The 16,980-nt window shown below is 35.0% G+C and overlaps 1 protein-coding gene and 1 long non-coding RNA gene across 2 annotated transcripts; one reads left to right on the top strand and one right to left on the bottom strand.

The window, feature by feature from the left end:
- The first annotated feature begins 5,382 nt into the window (after nt 1-5,382).
- Nucleotides 5,383-6,934, top strand: LOC106350370 (two-component response regulator ARR4). Its single transcript, XM_013790268.3, has 5 exons — nt 5,383-5,796; nt 5,868-5,944; nt 6,042-6,119; nt 6,216-6,286; nt 6,368-6,934. The coding sequence occupies exons 1-5, from the start codon at nt 5,622-5,624 to the stop codon at nt 6,726-6,728; spliced, it is 762 nt and encodes a 253-aa protein (XP_013645722.1). The 5' UTR covers nt 5,383-5,621; the 3' UTR covers nt 6,729-6,934.
- A 6,951-nt stretch (nt 6,935-13,885) lies between these two features.
- On the bottom strand, nt 13,886-15,539 carry LOC106381041. Its single transcript, XR_001276461.3, has 3 exons — nt 15,394-15,539; nt 15,267-15,320; nt 13,886-14,033 (listed from the first exon to the last, which is right to left on the bottom strand). It is a non-coding gene; the product is annotated as an uncharacterized LOC106381041 (long non-coding RNA).
- Between the last annotated feature and the right edge of the window lie 1,441 nt (nt 15,540-16,980).

Below are 16,980 nucleotides of genomic sequence, written 5' to 3'. Positions count from 1 at the left end.
AAGTATCTAAAGAGAGATGAGCGTATTGGCCATGTACATATACAGAAACGCCATCTGATAAACCAGTGAAATAGATAGATCTTGTGAGATAAAGAAACCGTGAGAGAGGACACATGATCACGTGGCCTAGAGTGTCTATGTCTTCATATTAACAGCATTAGATCATAGTTTGTTTACACAAGGTACTCACAGAGATCAAAGGAACATATTATAAGGAGATGAACTCCTATGTGGTGATTGCTGCTACAGATTTTTGATATTAAACCAAGTCTGGTCATAAGAAAGAAAATAGATACACTAAATGTAGTAAGCAGCATATGGATCACTGGATAAGATAAGATAAGAGAACAGCTTTGTTCCTAAGCTGATTCATGGACTGAAGCAAAAGCAGCTGCATAAAGTATATAAAAAAAATTGATCACACATGATCATTGATCTTGGAGTTGTGTAAAAGACAATCCAATAACAGTCCATATACATATGAGAATTTATAAAGAAATTCCTTGTGCTTATACTAAACCTAAAAGAGGTTAGAAGAATGATACAAAACATATTTGTAGGCGTCCAGTACATTGGCTGAGAGCGTTCGGTCCTTCAAACTAGAGACGTCCGACTCTGTCCGTCCAAGGGCGTCCAGCCCTTCAGCAAAGAGCGTCCAGATTTTCTAGACACGTCCGGCTTTTAGACCTAAAAGGCGTCTGAACCTTCTTCTTGGTCACGGGCTAATAGAAACTAAAGATCAACCATCAGGTTGCAATCCGACATTAGATCCCTTAAGGATCCAGCATAGCAGAATGGTCTGCTGCTGTATGAACTCCATAAAGCTTTGTCATAAGATTAAAAGGAGACATCTAATCTGTCGGATACCAAAGAAGTATTGTAGCCCATAAAGCTTATGAGATCTATGACGTAAGGTCATTAGGCGTCATTAAGATATGAACGCAAGGAATAAGACATTACTTAAAGCAAAGAAATTGATGTCCACATGTGAGATACATGAGAGTGTGTTCGACCGAAGAGCCATGATAAGAGATTATAAAACCTCAAAAGCAATAATCATTGAACACTCATAAGATTAATAAGTGGACATGTATGGACGTGGTCTATGGACTGGACATTGATCGACCAGATTGAAACATGGCAGAATGGTTATCATAGTTAACCAAAAGTAAAGAGTATAGAAGTAGATGATCATGTATGAATCATGAATACATGCAAACACGTTTTGCAAAGACCAACATGTGATTCCCAAGGACAATGTGGTTTACATTGCTTAGCACACATGCTTTAAACGGGACACTCAATGTCAAAGGACATGAGAAACGACCTAAGAGGTCTAAGTGGTCTTAATTACGGTGCAGTAATGAAACTGGCCGATTACTCCTTTCCTACACAGACAGGATAGATCACGCATCAAGATGCGTAGTATGTAGAACCTACACCGAGGTTCACATCAGGGGGAGTAGTTCGTGTTGTACTCTTTTTCCTTCATCATGGTTTTGTCCCACTGGGTTTTCCTGATAAGGTTTTAATGAGGCAACATTAAGCGTACTACAAATCCTGTATGGTTATGGCATCCAAGGGGGAGTGTTATAAACAATGTGGATTGCCATTAACCAAGACAAGAAGAGATGGCCTATCAGGCCACGACTAGGCCCAACCACAGCCGTGTCCAAGAGGAGAGAGAAAGAGCCGACTACAGGAGAGAGAGATGCGGCTTAGAGAGAAAAGGAAACCATTTTTCCTTTTTCTATTAGATGTTATCTTTCTTTTTATGTATTTAGTAGATTTCCTAATTCATGTAAGATTAGGATAAATACTCTTTCTATTTATCTTTATCTTGTAATCCTTATATAAGGAACCCCTTTTTGATGATTAATAATACACACGAAATATTGAGTATCAAACCCTTCGTTTACCACAAAAGAGTGGTTGTTTATTAACAAAGAAAAAATATTTAAACTAACCTTTTAATAAGCGAAGGCGAAGCTAACAAAAAGAAATACATTTATGAATAATTTAATTGTTTTTGAGTGGGAAAGACAAAGCAAAAGCAATCTCCAAGATTTGATACGCTGTGGTGTCCAAAGAGTTAAACAGCAAATTATGTTTGGAAGAAAAAAGAGGAAAAGTCAAATGACTTTGAAAAAAATGTTCGAACAAATATTAATGGGTCCCTCCCTTTAGATTTCCTTGGGACCTACGAATCCTAATTTTAATGTGGACGTCAATGCATTATTATTTGTCCACCTTCCAATTGTTCGAAAAATTGAGAGTTTTTTTTTGGTCAAACCACTTCTTTCATTCAAATAAACTAGGAAAAACTGATAGTATTTGTTAAAATAAATCATCAATTTTTTGTAGAGTAACAACTAAACGTCTGGTTTGGATAATGTTATTGCGGCTACGTTATGATCTATGGCACCCATCGGCGGTTTGGAAAAAGACATTGTACGTATATCTTAATCTGAATTTAGAATATTTATTCTCTTTTTGTTTGTCAAGTATTCTATGGATTGCATTTTATACTTTCGTGATAGTAAAGTAGAAACTGACCGATCAACAATATTTTGTGTGTGTTATTCATCTACATTTTAAAAAAAATACATATATCTAGAACATAACTTGCTAGGAAGAACGCTTGCAAACTTGCAATAAAAGATTATCTTGGGTAAAATTCTACATTTCGTTAACTGATGTCTTAGTTACATTGAAACATGCATGAAGAACAGATGCTGAATCATAATTCATATACATACTCGGAAGTCATAGTAAACATGCATGAAGAACAGATGCTGAATCATAATTCATTTAAAATTATTATGTATTGAAAATAATATTATAAACAAAAAATAATGGAAATAATTCTGAGATCATATTGTTATTGTTAATAAATATTTTTGATTTGAATTAAAATAACAACAACTTTCATTATTCTCTATCGTTAAATAATACAATATTAACAAAAATAATTAAGAAAATGTAATAATAGAAATATTCTTATTATTTCTGTTTTAATTTGACATAGTAAAAATATAAAGTTTATACAAATAATACTATATTTATTTTAAGAAGCTTCAAATTTTTAAAATCATTAACATAATTTTTTTTTCTAAAAAACTTACAGTCCAGTAAGTAAAGAACTTTTGTATTGTTGTCAGTTTGTCACCATATAAATCCGGCTAATCTGTAATAAAACACACAAATCATTATACAGAAAAGATAATGAAAATCAAATTCACGCTCCCTAGAAGTTAACTGAGCGTACCTGCCAACCAGTTTCTATGCTGTTAAGATACTTTCTGAATAAGTCACTTAGAAGCCATATCTGCGAGAAGGTGAACTCGTACTGCTGCTGTATCTTTGGCTCCCACACATTTATAGTTACTTTAGTTCCATAGTATTTATTTTTCCCCTTCCACATAAGATATATCATTCTACAGTTCCAAAAACCAAAACAAATAACACATTTTAGATTAAGAAACCAAAAAAAACTTTTAACTCTTCTGATGACCACTTTGGTTCATGAGGACATGTTCCTCAGATTTAGGAAACGGGAAACTTTTATACCTTTTCATGCCATATTTTTCGTTTGAACTTTCTCTCAAGACAACATCTTCCTCTGTCATGGTTCCTTCAGCACATTTACCATATCGATGACATAACTGAGGGATATGTATGTCCTTCTATTTTTGACTTCGTAAAGACACTTTGTTGTTATCAAAGAGTCCCTCATTAGGATACAATTTTTCAATTTTCTTTTGAGATTATACAACCTTCTTCGTGAAGACAAATTATTTCAATACTAAGATATGCTTTAAAAACAAAATATCTTAGAATCAATAAAAAGCATGTCAATTTTCCAGAAACTGAGCAACTTCACCTCTAAGGTGGAAGAACAACCCATAATTCAGATCAACAAGTCGAACAGAGGGGTTACCTATTATAATGAGAAAATATCGAATGCTATTCGATTTGTGAAGATAATTTTCAAGAGATCAAGCTTTACCTTTTTATAGGTGGAGATTCATTGCTAGGAAAAAAGGATAAAGCGAGATACAATGAATGAGAAATCATGGAAGCATTTATGAATGTTGTTACGTAACGCTTTGGAAGATTAAAACAGAAGACGAAAAGACGCAATTAAAGCTTGACACAGAGGTTTTTCACGTCGATTTGATTCACTTTTTTTTTGAACACCCGTCGATTCGATTCACTCAATTCATCATATCTCCTCCATAGCTGGTGTAGATCGAAGATGACACGAGCCTTAATTTTTGGTCACGTCATCGGGAAAGACAAGCTCTCTCTGTTGGGCCCATTAAATGTTTAGAAGCCCATTAACATGTGAACAAACGAAACATAACTCGATTAAATGAAACGCATAGTTTTACTTATCTGAACACGTGTCAGCTCCAGAACGCATGACTTTCTGACGTGACATCCTAGGTGGCAGCATAGGAGAGAATCAAAAATATTTATATATATATAGATATCTAGTAAGACCGATCCTAAACGAGCCAGATTATACGCACTTACTGAAACGGTTTACTTTAATCGCTACTGAGAACTGCAATGGCGACCAAACTAGCTTCACATCTTTAGCTTTTTTTTCTGTTAATGATCAGTAAAAAGTCCACTTTGAGGTTTTCACTCCCACTATATTGGTCACACTACCTATGGTAGGGGTGGGACGGATCCGGATATCCGGGAAATTTAGGGTAACCGGATCCGGATCCGTGGATTTAATATCCGGATCCGGATTCGTGGTTTCCGGATATCCGGGTTTCGGATATCCGTCTCGATATTCTATTATCCGCGGATATCCGGATCCGGATCTGGATCCGTCAAAATAATTAAAAATAATTTTTTTAACAAAAAAATACTAATTTTTTAATATAATACATAAATTAAATATTTATAAATATATTTATATATGTTTATAATATTGTAAAACTGAAATATAATATTATAAGATTAATTCATGTATAAATATTAATATATCAAATATAAATATTAATAAAATTTAAAAATTTAATGTATTTTAAAAATACGGATCCGGATCCGGATATCCGGATCTAAAAATTAAGATATCCGGATCCGGATTCGGTTTGCACGGATCCAAGATTTTACTATCCGGATTCGGATCCTGGCACCCCGGATATCCTATTTTTGGAACGGATCCGGAGCGGATCTCGGATCGAATTCGGATTTCGGATAATAAGTCTCAGACCTAACCTATGGTATTATTTTCCAAGTCCTTTGTACGGATTTATATTCGCATAGGGGCCCCACCCGGATTTTCAGAAGTCTCATTTTTTAAATATTATTTATTTCTTCAAAATAAAGTTCAATTTTTCAACCCTACAAGCACGGCACACAATAAATAAACAAATACTCTATTTTGTTGGATTTTCCTCACTGTAGAAGAAAAACTATAATTTTAAACAAAAGGACACTAAAAAGATTGGTTTTAATTTTTTGAGGAAAGAGGAAAAAAACTCGGAAATATAAAAAACTGTCATAAGAAGAGGGGAAGAGGAAACGAAAACAGATGTGAGCTCTCTCTCGTCTTAAACTTTAATATCCTCTCCTCTCAGTTACTACTACTACTCTCGGCCATGGCCAGCGACGGTGGCGTTTCATGTCTACGGAGGTCGGAGATGATGAGTGTCGGCATCGGAGGAATGGATTCTCCACCTTTGGATGTAGATGAAGTTCATGTCCTAGCCGTCGACGACAGCCTCGTTGATCGGATTGTCATCGAGAGATTGCTTCGTATTACCTCCTGCAAAGGTTCGTCTTCCTAATTAAATAATAACTAAAAATGCATTCTAAAACATATATATTCGGCGGTTCTGTTTCAGTCACGGCGGTAGATAGCGGATGGCGTGCTCTGGAGTTTCTAGGGATAGACAACGAGAACGCCTCTGCTGAACTCGATGTAAGTCTTCGAATTAAAAGAGTAGTATTTTTTTAGGATTAAAGAGTTTTGATTTACCAAAAAATAATTGATTTTAATTTTCTTTACCGATTCTCAGAGATTGAAAGTTGATCTGATCATCACCGATTACTGCATGCCTGGAATGACTGGTTACGAGCTCCTCAAGAAGATTAAGGTCTGAATTTCACCGCCGTTTTACATAATTATTATTTATTTTTATTTTTTTGAATCCTGTCTGAACAATGTGGAATTTTCCGGAAATCTGAAACAGAAATCGTCCAGTTTCGGGCAAGTCCCGGTTGTAATAATGTCGTCGGAGAATGTAATAACCAGAATCGACAGGTGAGTTTTCGTTATCAATCCTCAGGCTTTGTTGATTTCGAGTTAGAGTAAACTGCTAACTGATTAAACTGATTCCGGCAGATGCCTTGAGGAAGGTGCGGAGGACTTCTTACTGAAACCGGTGAAACTCGCCGACGTGAAACGCCTGAGAAACTATTTAACCAGAGACGTCAAACTTTCCAACGGAAACAAACGGAAGCTTCCAGAAGATTCGCCGCCGTTGACCCTCTCCCCTGATTCGCCGGACTCTTCTCCGCCGCCGTCGACTCTCTCGCCTGATTCTTCGGACTCTTCTTCCCCGCCGTTATCTCCCGTGGAGATCATTTCCTCGCAGCTCTCATCCCCGATAGACGACGAAGATGACGATGTGCTGACATCGTCGCCGGAGTCTTCTCCGTCGCCGGTTCGACGGCAGAAGATGAGGAGTCCCGGATTAGATTAGTGACCTTTTCTGGGGGTCCGTGTAATATCTATCTCCGTTAACTTTTTTTACCCTTTGACGGTGTTTTTAATTGCACGTTGACTTGACGCCGTCAATTTTATAGATGTCCTTTAATCTCGCTCCACGTGGACGTATTTCTGTTTCTAAAAGCTTTCCGAATTTCCTATAATTATTTTAATTATTATTATGCACATAAGTTATGGTTTTGAGTTTTGACTTGAGCTTTATAATTAAAGGATAATGGAAAACTTATTAGTTCATATACTAATGCATTGTGTGGATTTGAATTCGAATGGTTTAAGTTATTTACAAATGGAGCGTAGTAGTAGCATCAACTAGTAGCACAAATGAATCATTAGAGCCTACCACTTTGTTTTTAATTGGTGTGTGATCTTACTTTATCATTTCTGCATAGAAAGACGATTTAGAGAAAATATAGAGAGAGACCTTTAGAATCATTTGGTCAAATATTTAGTACTTGCCTACATTTGTTGAAGATTGTTTTGGTTTGACATCTTTGATTAAGTTAAAACGCTTATAGCATTTGTAAAACGCCGGACGTATAACTTAACTAGATCTGAAAAATTCAAGAATCCAAGAGCTAAGAGCATCATTAACGGGGGTTCTTAGGACGGGGCTCTTAGCGGAATATAAGAACCCGACTCTTAATTTTTAACTGAAAATGCTAAGAGTCGGTTCTTAAATAAGAGATTTAAGAGCCGACTCTTAACTTTTTCAGTTAAAAGTTAAGAGTCGGGTTCTTATATTCTGCTAAGAACCTTGTACTAAGAACCCTGCGTTAATGATGGTCTAATGCTTTTTACAAAACAACTGATAACGTCTGAACCCGATACAAGATAAAGATATAGGTGAGACTTGCATAAGCAAGTTTTTGATGAAAATTTTAGCACACGATGTAAACTCAAAAACAAAAATATTACTAATATACAAAGAACTGGATGCATCATTGATATTATGCATGTGTACATGTGTATAAAGAAAGCAAGAAAAAAAAGAAAAAAGTTTGTAAAGCTGGAAATGGGCAACTCTTGTTCCCTTTCTTGAGGGCATACATCTCCCATATATAGTACTCTTTACAGATCCGTTGTCTGTGGCGCTCATTTTTAGTGTTTCTTTAAAACTGTAGAATGTACGTTTACAACTCCATTTGATTCGAGTATGATCTTCACATGGATGCGACATACAAAAGTTACTTAACATTAAAGGATTATATTAGTATAACCTCATCATGTGCTGTTAATGACAACCAACAACATCGGAAGGAGAAATTCAATATTGAAAAATCTAGATACAATGTATATATACCAACAAAACCCCTTTAATTATTGTCGACAACAAAATCATCCCTAAAGGATACTCCTCACGTTTGGTGTAATTTAAAAAAAAAAAAATGCAATAATAACAAATACTTTCACTAGGCCAACCACCTCGTTGACTTCGATCGGTAAGTCAACGAACGAGACAGGAAACGCGCTGAGGCTAGTGGAGATAGATAGAGTCAGGATCCGAAGATGATCCGAGACTTGATCTGAGCTCATCAGCATACATAGTCTAGCTCCGTCTCTCGTGCAGTCTTCTAGAAGGAACTTGAGCTTCTGGAAGATGACGTGGATTTCCGAGAGGCTCGAGACGCCGGGGAAGTAGCGACTTGGAGACCCGACTCGGATCCGGATCTCTTCCAAGACGAAAGCTAGGTTTTGGATCTGCCTGATGGTTTTTTGGAAGCTTCGTTTATTGGTGGAGAAGTGTTTCTGCTTGAACATGAGGATGTCGCCGGCGAGTTGAATCAGTGAGTCGAGTAGCGTGGTTACGGAGATTGATTTGCATGGTTACACAGCCGGAAAGGTCAGGATCCGGCGATTTGACCCGGTTTTAGTGTGGATCATGTTTCGATGACTTGTGATCAAATTTTGTTGTTTTTGTATGTTTGTGTTTGTTTCGACTTTAGATCGAGAAAGTAGGCGAAAAATATATAATCAGTTGGCAAGTGTGTCAACTATTTTTTTTTTTTTTTGAATGAATGTAAAATTATATTCAAGCAAAAACTGTGTTACATCTTGTGCTTCTGTTTTTATTTATGTACTCATAAGGCTATAAAAATAATTCTATACAGCCATTACGAGGGTGTTAGATCATCTCTCGTGCCAAACCAAGTACGCAGACTTCTCTCCAAGTAGGCGTGGCCTCTTGCTTTGACTGCAAGCAGATGTAACCGGATCGTTTTATCAACGAGTTTGCTCAGCGTAATGGCATCCTTTGGTTCTTCACCATGTCTCCTCGAGTTTCTTTCCCTTCAGATACTGTGAACTGCAGCCTGCAGGGAGTATCTGATAAGGAACAATTCTGTGGCAGGATAGCTCGAGCCAGAGATTATGGTGATAATGGTGTTCCAGTCTCTGGTAAAGCCATCCTTGAGAAGCCCTTGTACCAATGATTTCCAAACCTTAGATGAGTAGGTACATTGGAAAAAGAGGTGATGGCAAGTCTCTTGCACTTCATGACATAGAACACACTCTGCGTTTATGGTAGCATTCCAAGCTTGCATTTTATCTCCTGTTTGCAACCTATTCTTTATTGCAATCCAGATCATAAATGAGTATTTCGGGGTGGACTCGGGAAACCATATGCCTCTGCTCCAAGGACAGATAGAGTGCCTCGTCCTCAGCTGTAGCCATGTCTTTTTAGTGGAGAATTTGTTCCCAAATTTTCCTTCTTCGCTTCTCCATAACGGGACATCATCCATGTCCCTTAACCCTCCAATGCGCAATTTATCTATCTCTTCCTCAATATCATTTCGAATGCTTACTCTATGTCTCCGCCTCCTGTGATTTGAGAGGACATCTGCCATCATAGCATTCTCCACAATACCAAGCGCTATTTTACCTTTATCACCTACAGCTTCCTTTAGACAACCAATCTGCGACCAGACTTCATACCAAAAGGAGGTATGGTTCCCATTTCTGACATCTACACGCAGAAATTGCCTTGCTACGTCTCTCATTCGTAGAATCTTCTTCCACATCCAAGACCCCAAATTTGTGTTAACTGAGATCGACCAGAAACACCCTTTCTTTATCAAATAACAATGTATCCACTTGGCCCACAAGCAGGATCTAGCAGATGCTATTCTCCAGATTAGCTTCAAGCAGTGGACTTTGTTTATCTCCTTTAAAGACCTGATTCCCAAGCCCCCTTCATTCTTTGGTAAGCAAATGTCTTGCCAACTCACTTTTGCTTTTGTGTCAACTATTTCGACGCGTGGCTGTTCATTATGAGTTATTCTTGGGTTCTCTAGGTTAACCGACCAATAGGATTTCATTATTTCAAATTCGATATCTTTTAAAAAAACAAACAAAATATTGTCGATTTATATTATACTTTAAAAAAAAAGAAAAAAAAACTAGTTACAGAAAAGAGAATTAAAAAAAATCTTTTTAACTTCGTCAGCAAAACACTAAACCCTAAATCCTAATCCTTAAACCCTAAATCCTAAACCCTAAACCCTTGGGTAAACCCTAAACCCTTGGGTAAACTCTAAACCTTTGGATAAACCCTAAACTCTTGGATAAATCGTAAAATCTAAATAAAAACACTAAAACCTAAAACTCTAAACCCTAAACCCTAAAACTCTAAACCCTAAACCCTTGAGTGTTTTAGTGTTTAGTGATTTTGATTTAGAGTTTAAGATTTATCCTAGAGTTTAGGGTTTACCCAAGGGTTTAGGGTTTAAGATTTAGGGTTTAGAGATTAGGATTTAAGATTTAATGTTTTGCTGACGACGTTAAATTTTGTTTTTTTGGTAATTACTACTATTTTTTTATTTCTTTTTACCTATTAATTTTAAAAGATAATATAATTAGACAATATTTTATCTCTTTTTTTAAAAGATATTAAATATGAAATAACACAATCCTATTGGTTGGTGAACCTAGAGGTTCAACCTAGGGGGTAAACCCAAGAATAACTCGTTCATTATTGGGTGTTTTTCTTGGAAACCCTGACCATTGACAGTCTGCCACGTGAGATCCATCGTAAACGAGGAACAGGTTGCTTCGTAGATCGGTTTATGTGAGCTGAGAGATTGACACGTGGTCGTGAAGTGTATGAGGATCCACGTGATCATGAAGTTACGTGCATGGAGGCTGCCGACAATTGGTACGACCCATGTGTAAGGGTAAGGAGGAGTTAGGATATTTCCTCGTTCAATTCTACATTATTTTCATAACCTATTTTATATAATTCGGTATTAAAGATTAATTAATCTTATGTTTACGGTAACCGATGCCATCTTATCTGATAACTTGTATGGATTTGATATGAAAAAATATAACGTTTACATGAAGACAATCTTTATACAGTATATATAAGTTTTCTGCTCCATCTCCATTTTTTACTTTATTCTCAAGGCATATGTGCAAGTTGGATGTATGTTTTCTGCCCTTCTTGAATTGTAAAAGGCAGCATTGTTCGTAGTCCTCCCACGCAAAGATAACCACTAATCATTAGTTATGGCATTAACCGTTACAGATTCGAATGATTGCCTGTATGTGGGAAGTTTCGTCGCCTTCATTTTCTAATTTAATGATTGATGGGGATAGTATTTAGTTTTGGAATCTTATTACCTGAGAGTGAAGATGCTTTAAATATGGATATGTTCAGGTAGTCTTTAATTTATCAGTCATGGGTTGTCAATTGTGAGTTGTTATCATACTTGGGAACAATGGCCGGTTGCATTCTGGACCCATTTTTTAAAAAATCAGTGTCAAAGTCAACCGTTCATCAACTATTGATTCGTTTTGTTTTTGTATGCTATTTGCCACTCCTATTCATTTAGAGGAAAACTATTTTTTTTTTGAACACTAGAGGAAAACTATATAATAACACGAAGTCACGAACTAATTATTCAGAGGAAAAGTCAACCGTTAGTGTTGAGCTACTTGGAAGTATCATGGGAACAGAATTATTTCGTGCCGATTCGTCCTGGCTGTCTGTCCCATCGTTCTGTCTCCACCGTTTTGTATGACACAAATTGGCTTTTGGAACAAATATAACTAGCTTTGCTTAACAACATGAGCATATTAATCTTGAATCATTATAAGTTATATATAACTAACAGATCTTAGGTATCTATAATTCTTATTTGGTACACCGGAAGAATCTACTTAACCATATACTGATCACCTTGGGAAACAAATGATGAGACCAAGGATTATATAAGAACAGAGCTAACAAAATACCAAAATCTGCAAAATTCAGAGTTACAAAGACAATATATCTTCTGATACATGAGTACTGAACTATATTTTGATGATTTGAGGTTCAGGTGCTACTAATCAGTGCCGGTCCATTCCTTTCAATCCTTGTCTACATGATCCTGAGCCCATTTGATAGCTGCACGTGCGGCTTGTGGACCTCCAGGCAGTTCCCTTTCATTGAGAGTATCAGCCATGTCGATGAACGGTACAACCAAGAGTGTTCCAGGTCCTCCATACTCGCTCCGCAAGAACGTCTCCAAGATCTGCGCACAGAACAAACTTATTACATTTGATATCTCTCAGCAGGAACAGACCGTCTTGCAAAGGTTTGGATCCGAGGTGCTAATTGGTAAAGTGAAAACCGCTCCTCATTCTAAATAGAGTCACATAACCCTCTTCAATATAGACAAAGAAAACACTCCCCCTAGAGTTTCATATGTTTCTGGAAAATACTGCACACACACAAACCTAAACACGAAAGGAGAAGCAGTAGAATCATACAAAGTTAGAATCATACAATACGACATTTACGTTCATTAGAGATGGCAAAAGAAAGGGGAGGGACGGCAAAGTCAACACATATCACCTTCCCTCATTTTCTTCACGTTAGGTGCCTCCCAAAATCCAAGGAGGCGCGCCACCAGACGTTCTTCAAATCAAAAGAGCAAGAGATAGTAAGACCATTTGTTGTAGGCTGTGAAGTAGAGCCAAGTGATGGTCCTCGGATCAAATATGAGGGAGTTGAAAGGAGAAGGGGGGAAATGAGAATTAAATGGGCATCAAGTTCACAATAGAGAAGGTCAACGACATGGAGGAGAGGCGTTACAGAGGAGGGAAAGGGCATTTGATGGGCTAAGATGCCACTGAATGCTAGCCCCGAGTATAAAGTTGGACGAATGTGAAAAATTCCACCTCTTTAAAGAAAAGATTACGTGGGAGAAACTCATTTTCTTTTTGGTCAATAGTTACTCTTAAAATGTCGAGACACAGCAAAGTTATTTTACAGAGTGGAGGTAAAGGATGGTACGAACGGTGGCCTCCCTTAGGTTGTCTACAGGATGTTCTCAGTGGTAGAGGCCAATATGATCTGGGTATCCATGTTAATTCAAATGTCGCGGCTTGTTGGAATCACAGAAAGAGGCAACATAGAACTCAGATTCTGAATAGAGTGGAGATAGAAATTGAGAAGTATAAGACAGATGATATATCAATGTGGAAAAATGAGAAGGGGAAGTATAAGAAGGTATTCTCTACTAGAGAAACATGGCTCACAATAAGGGAGAAGCATCCATTGTGTGATTGGCATCAAGCTGTGTGGTTTAAATATGCAACTCTAAGGTACTCTTTTATACTTTGGACTGCAATTCATGGGAGGCTGTCTACTGGAGAGAGGGTAAGAAGTTCGAATCAAAATGCTGATGTTTCTTGTGGGTTTTACCAAGAACCATTGGAGACAAGGAAAATTTTATTTTTTGTGTGGGAGAATATTCCAGGCTCTTATCAAATGCTTCAATCTGGAACAAGCTTAGCCTCTTCATAACAAGACATGTGTTTCAATCAGCAGTCCACGCCGTATGGAGAAAAAGAAATAGAAGAAGACATGGAGAAGATCCAGCACCAAGCATGCTTCCAATCAAGAGAATTGACAAAGAGATGAGGAACAGATTCACTATTATTAGACAGAAAGGAGATAAAGAGTATGAAGGAGGAATGGTCTTATGGTTTAGCACAAGATAGAGTTTTGAGTTTTCATCTTTTATAAGTTAGTTAAAGTTTGGAGAAGTTAGAAGAAACTCTAAAATAGGCCACACTTGATGTAGCAAGGTATTTTTCTTTTGAATAAAAATTAACATTTAATTCAAAAAAAAAAATAGTAACTGACCTTCCAAATCTGCAAGGTTATATCGAATTGGTCTCCCCCAATAGTCGAAGTCCCGGCGATTGCTCCTCCTAGGGCGACATGTCTGTTGACATGTACAAACCCTCTACCATAGTGGTTGTAACACCCGCTGCTAAGATAGTCATCGCTCTGAAATTTACAAAGATTCAACCAAATAAAACTGTATTAGTTGTTCGTTTCAAATTTACACAGACTATGCATCTCAGTATTCAAACTATTGGTTTTTGTTGTCAGTATCAGGTTTTATACATGTGTGTTTTGTTCTTATTACCCCCTGATTCTTTATCTATGACACTCTCAAGTTTCACATGGTTCCTATGATTATCAAAGTTTGTTCTAGAAGCCCAATTACATTTTTCTCTTTCGGCTAAAAGCCCAATAACTTTGTTAACCTTTTTCGTTCTTTTGAAACTGAATTAATGAACATTTTAAACCATACTTATGGGGTATGACCAAAGATAAAGGCACGCTACACGTCAGATCATTCAGATTTATGTGCGGATTGTTTTTTTTTTTTTAACAATGCGGATTGTTATATATATGTTTCTTCTCGAAATTTATAGTATTACTAGGTGTTTTCCTACATCAACTGCTGAAATAAAGTTTTTAAATTATATTCATAAATAAATTTTTGTTAATTTTTTGGTTTTATTATTTGCGTACAATATTTTAATTCTATGTAACTAAGATAAAATACATATTTTTATTTACATTTATATTTTATAATATATATATATATATATATATATATATATCTTGGAAATATTTATATTTATTTATTTTGGTTAATATATATTAAATTAAATTCTATAAAATTAAGAGAAAGTTTTGTTATGTATAATTAACAAAACATAAAATTAAATAATATTTCCAAAATTTGTAGATACTAAAAATAAATAATCATAATATGATTAGAAAATTAATTTTTTTTTGAAAATGCTAAATTTTTAAAGATTTATTTTAGTAATAAAAATTTAAAAATTATTTAAATAAAATTAAATACTATTTTCTAAAATTATTATATATTACTATATTTCTAACTTTACTATTTATTGTTATATTAATGATGATTTATAAGTTGTTTCTTTTTTTCTAAAAACTTACCAAAATTATAAAACAAAATTAAATGTTAATGTTTGTGTCATAATTAGTCTAAGACAGTCATGTCATCTTTGTTAGTATATCATGTCATCATTTTGTTTTCAAAATTAATATGGTAATGACATGTGTCAAAATCACTTGGTAAATAATGTATAGGGATAGAGACCTAATAGAACTGTGTAGTTCCTAATAATAATAAAATAGTTCTGCTAAGTGTATTTGTTGACATTAGAAAGCAAAAAAAAAAAGAAGAAAACTTACGGTCCAATATGTGAACAGTCTAGGTTGGTGATCGCCATATTTGTTCGGGTAAACCTGAGTATCACAATCAATTTTATGGTTAGACATTGGCATACATAACGATATTGTATAATTCGATAACTTGTACCTGCCAACCCGTCTCAAGCGTGTTGAGGTCTTGGTTTTCGTAACTTCCAGACGTGACCCAGATCTGCGCCAAACTGAAGTCGTCCCCTGACTCAAACTGGGTTCCAGACGTTTAGTGTGGCTTTCGCTCCATAGATGGGTAGATCTTTCACGTACCCTACATCATACTATTTTTCACAAGTACACACTCAGTTATTAACGGTTCGAACATATAGTGCACAAATATATACGAAATCTAATACAGTAGAACCTATATAAATTAATATTCTTTAAATTAATAATTTCTTTAAATTAATAATTTTCACCAGTCCTAACTTGGACTGGTTCAAAATTTGACACAAATCGATAAAATAATAAAATAATATATTTTTAGAAAATTTTATGTAAATATATGGTCGCATTAAAATTATAAATTTATAATTTATAGGTATACATATTTTATATAAGTAGAACCTATTATTATATTATATGTTTTATATTCACAAATAAATTATCTTTATATTTTCTTAACACTTAAAATATTTTTGATGAGATTTAGTAATATTATATCTAAAACCACAATTTATATTCTATACAATCTATACTATTATTTGAGAAGTGAATTTTCTTACTTGTCATGTTCCCATGATTTTAGGAATTTTTCTTATTTATCATATTTTATGATTTTGATTAATAAATCATCAATTTAAATTTATACAATTATTTGGACTTTATAAAATAAGCAGACATAGGGATTATGATAAAATTATAAATATTTTACTTGATCCAATCTATATAATAGAATCTTTTAAACTTACTATTTTTTTAAAAAAAATTAACAACTCATATACTGTAATTTCTCTTTTTAATTTTTACTTCTATGTTATAATTATGAAATGAATGTGTTATGTGTTAGATGATAATAAAATATAATGTTATTCTTGCATTATCAACCAATCATAAGTTTTCTATCGATTTTTTTATCACAAATTAATTTATAAAAATCATTATGAATTTATAAAATCCGCACACTGTGCGGCTAAAATAAGAATTCTTAAATGTGTGTAATATATTCAATATCAAATAAACTATTAAGTTTATCACCCTAGCACCTATTCAACTAGTACACATCTTTCATCAGTCTTGTTAATGAGTCCAAGTTAGTTTAGTTGAAATAATAGTATAGATAGATATAATAAAATTAAGATAAATGTCAAATTTCAAAAAATAACAATTATTGTCTATATACTAAAATCAAATATATATTTTTATCTTATAATAAATATATCTTTAAACAAGAAATCTAAATAAATAAACTTTTGTAAATTAATATCTCTATAAATTAATAAAATTTCAAAGTCTCAACATTATTAATTTATAGAAGTTTTACGGTATATGTTAAACTAATCACACTATTCTATAAGCGAATGAAAGAGACTTGCCTGATGCCCCTTGGTGGCTCGGTCTGCGGCGTCAGAAATCAGGGGACCGTATTTCCCCTCTGAAAGTTCAGCCTCAGCTTCAACGCGTCGTATAGGAAAGCTCCCATGAGGGCACGCTGTTCCATTGCGGTGCCACACTTGCCAGCCAAACCCTCCTTCTTCTTCTG

This window comes from Brassica napus, chromosome C5, assembly GCF_020379485.1.
Source record: "Brassica napus cultivar Da-Ae chromosome C5, Da-Ae, whole genome shotgun sequence".
Classification (NCBI taxonomy): domain Eukaryota; kingdom Viridiplantae; phylum Streptophyta; class Magnoliopsida; order Brassicales; family Brassicaceae; genus Brassica; species Brassica napus.
This window is presented reverse-complemented; position numbering and strand designations above follow the sequence as displayed.

Bases quoted from the DNA above. Each gene is read 5' to 3' on its own strand.
- LOC106350370 (XM_013790268.3), top strand. From the start codon at position 5,622: ATGGCCAGCGACGGTGGCGTTTCATGTCTACGGAGGTCGGAGATGATG. The intron at 5,797-5,867 runs GTTCGTCTTCCT...GTTCTGTTTCAG, and splicing joins TCGTATTACCTCCTGCAAAG to TCACGGCGGTAGATAGCGGA. The intron at 5,945-6,041 runs GTAAGTCTTCGA...ACCGATTCTCAG, and splicing joins ACGCCTCTGCTGAACTCGAT to AGATTGAAAGTTGATCTGAT.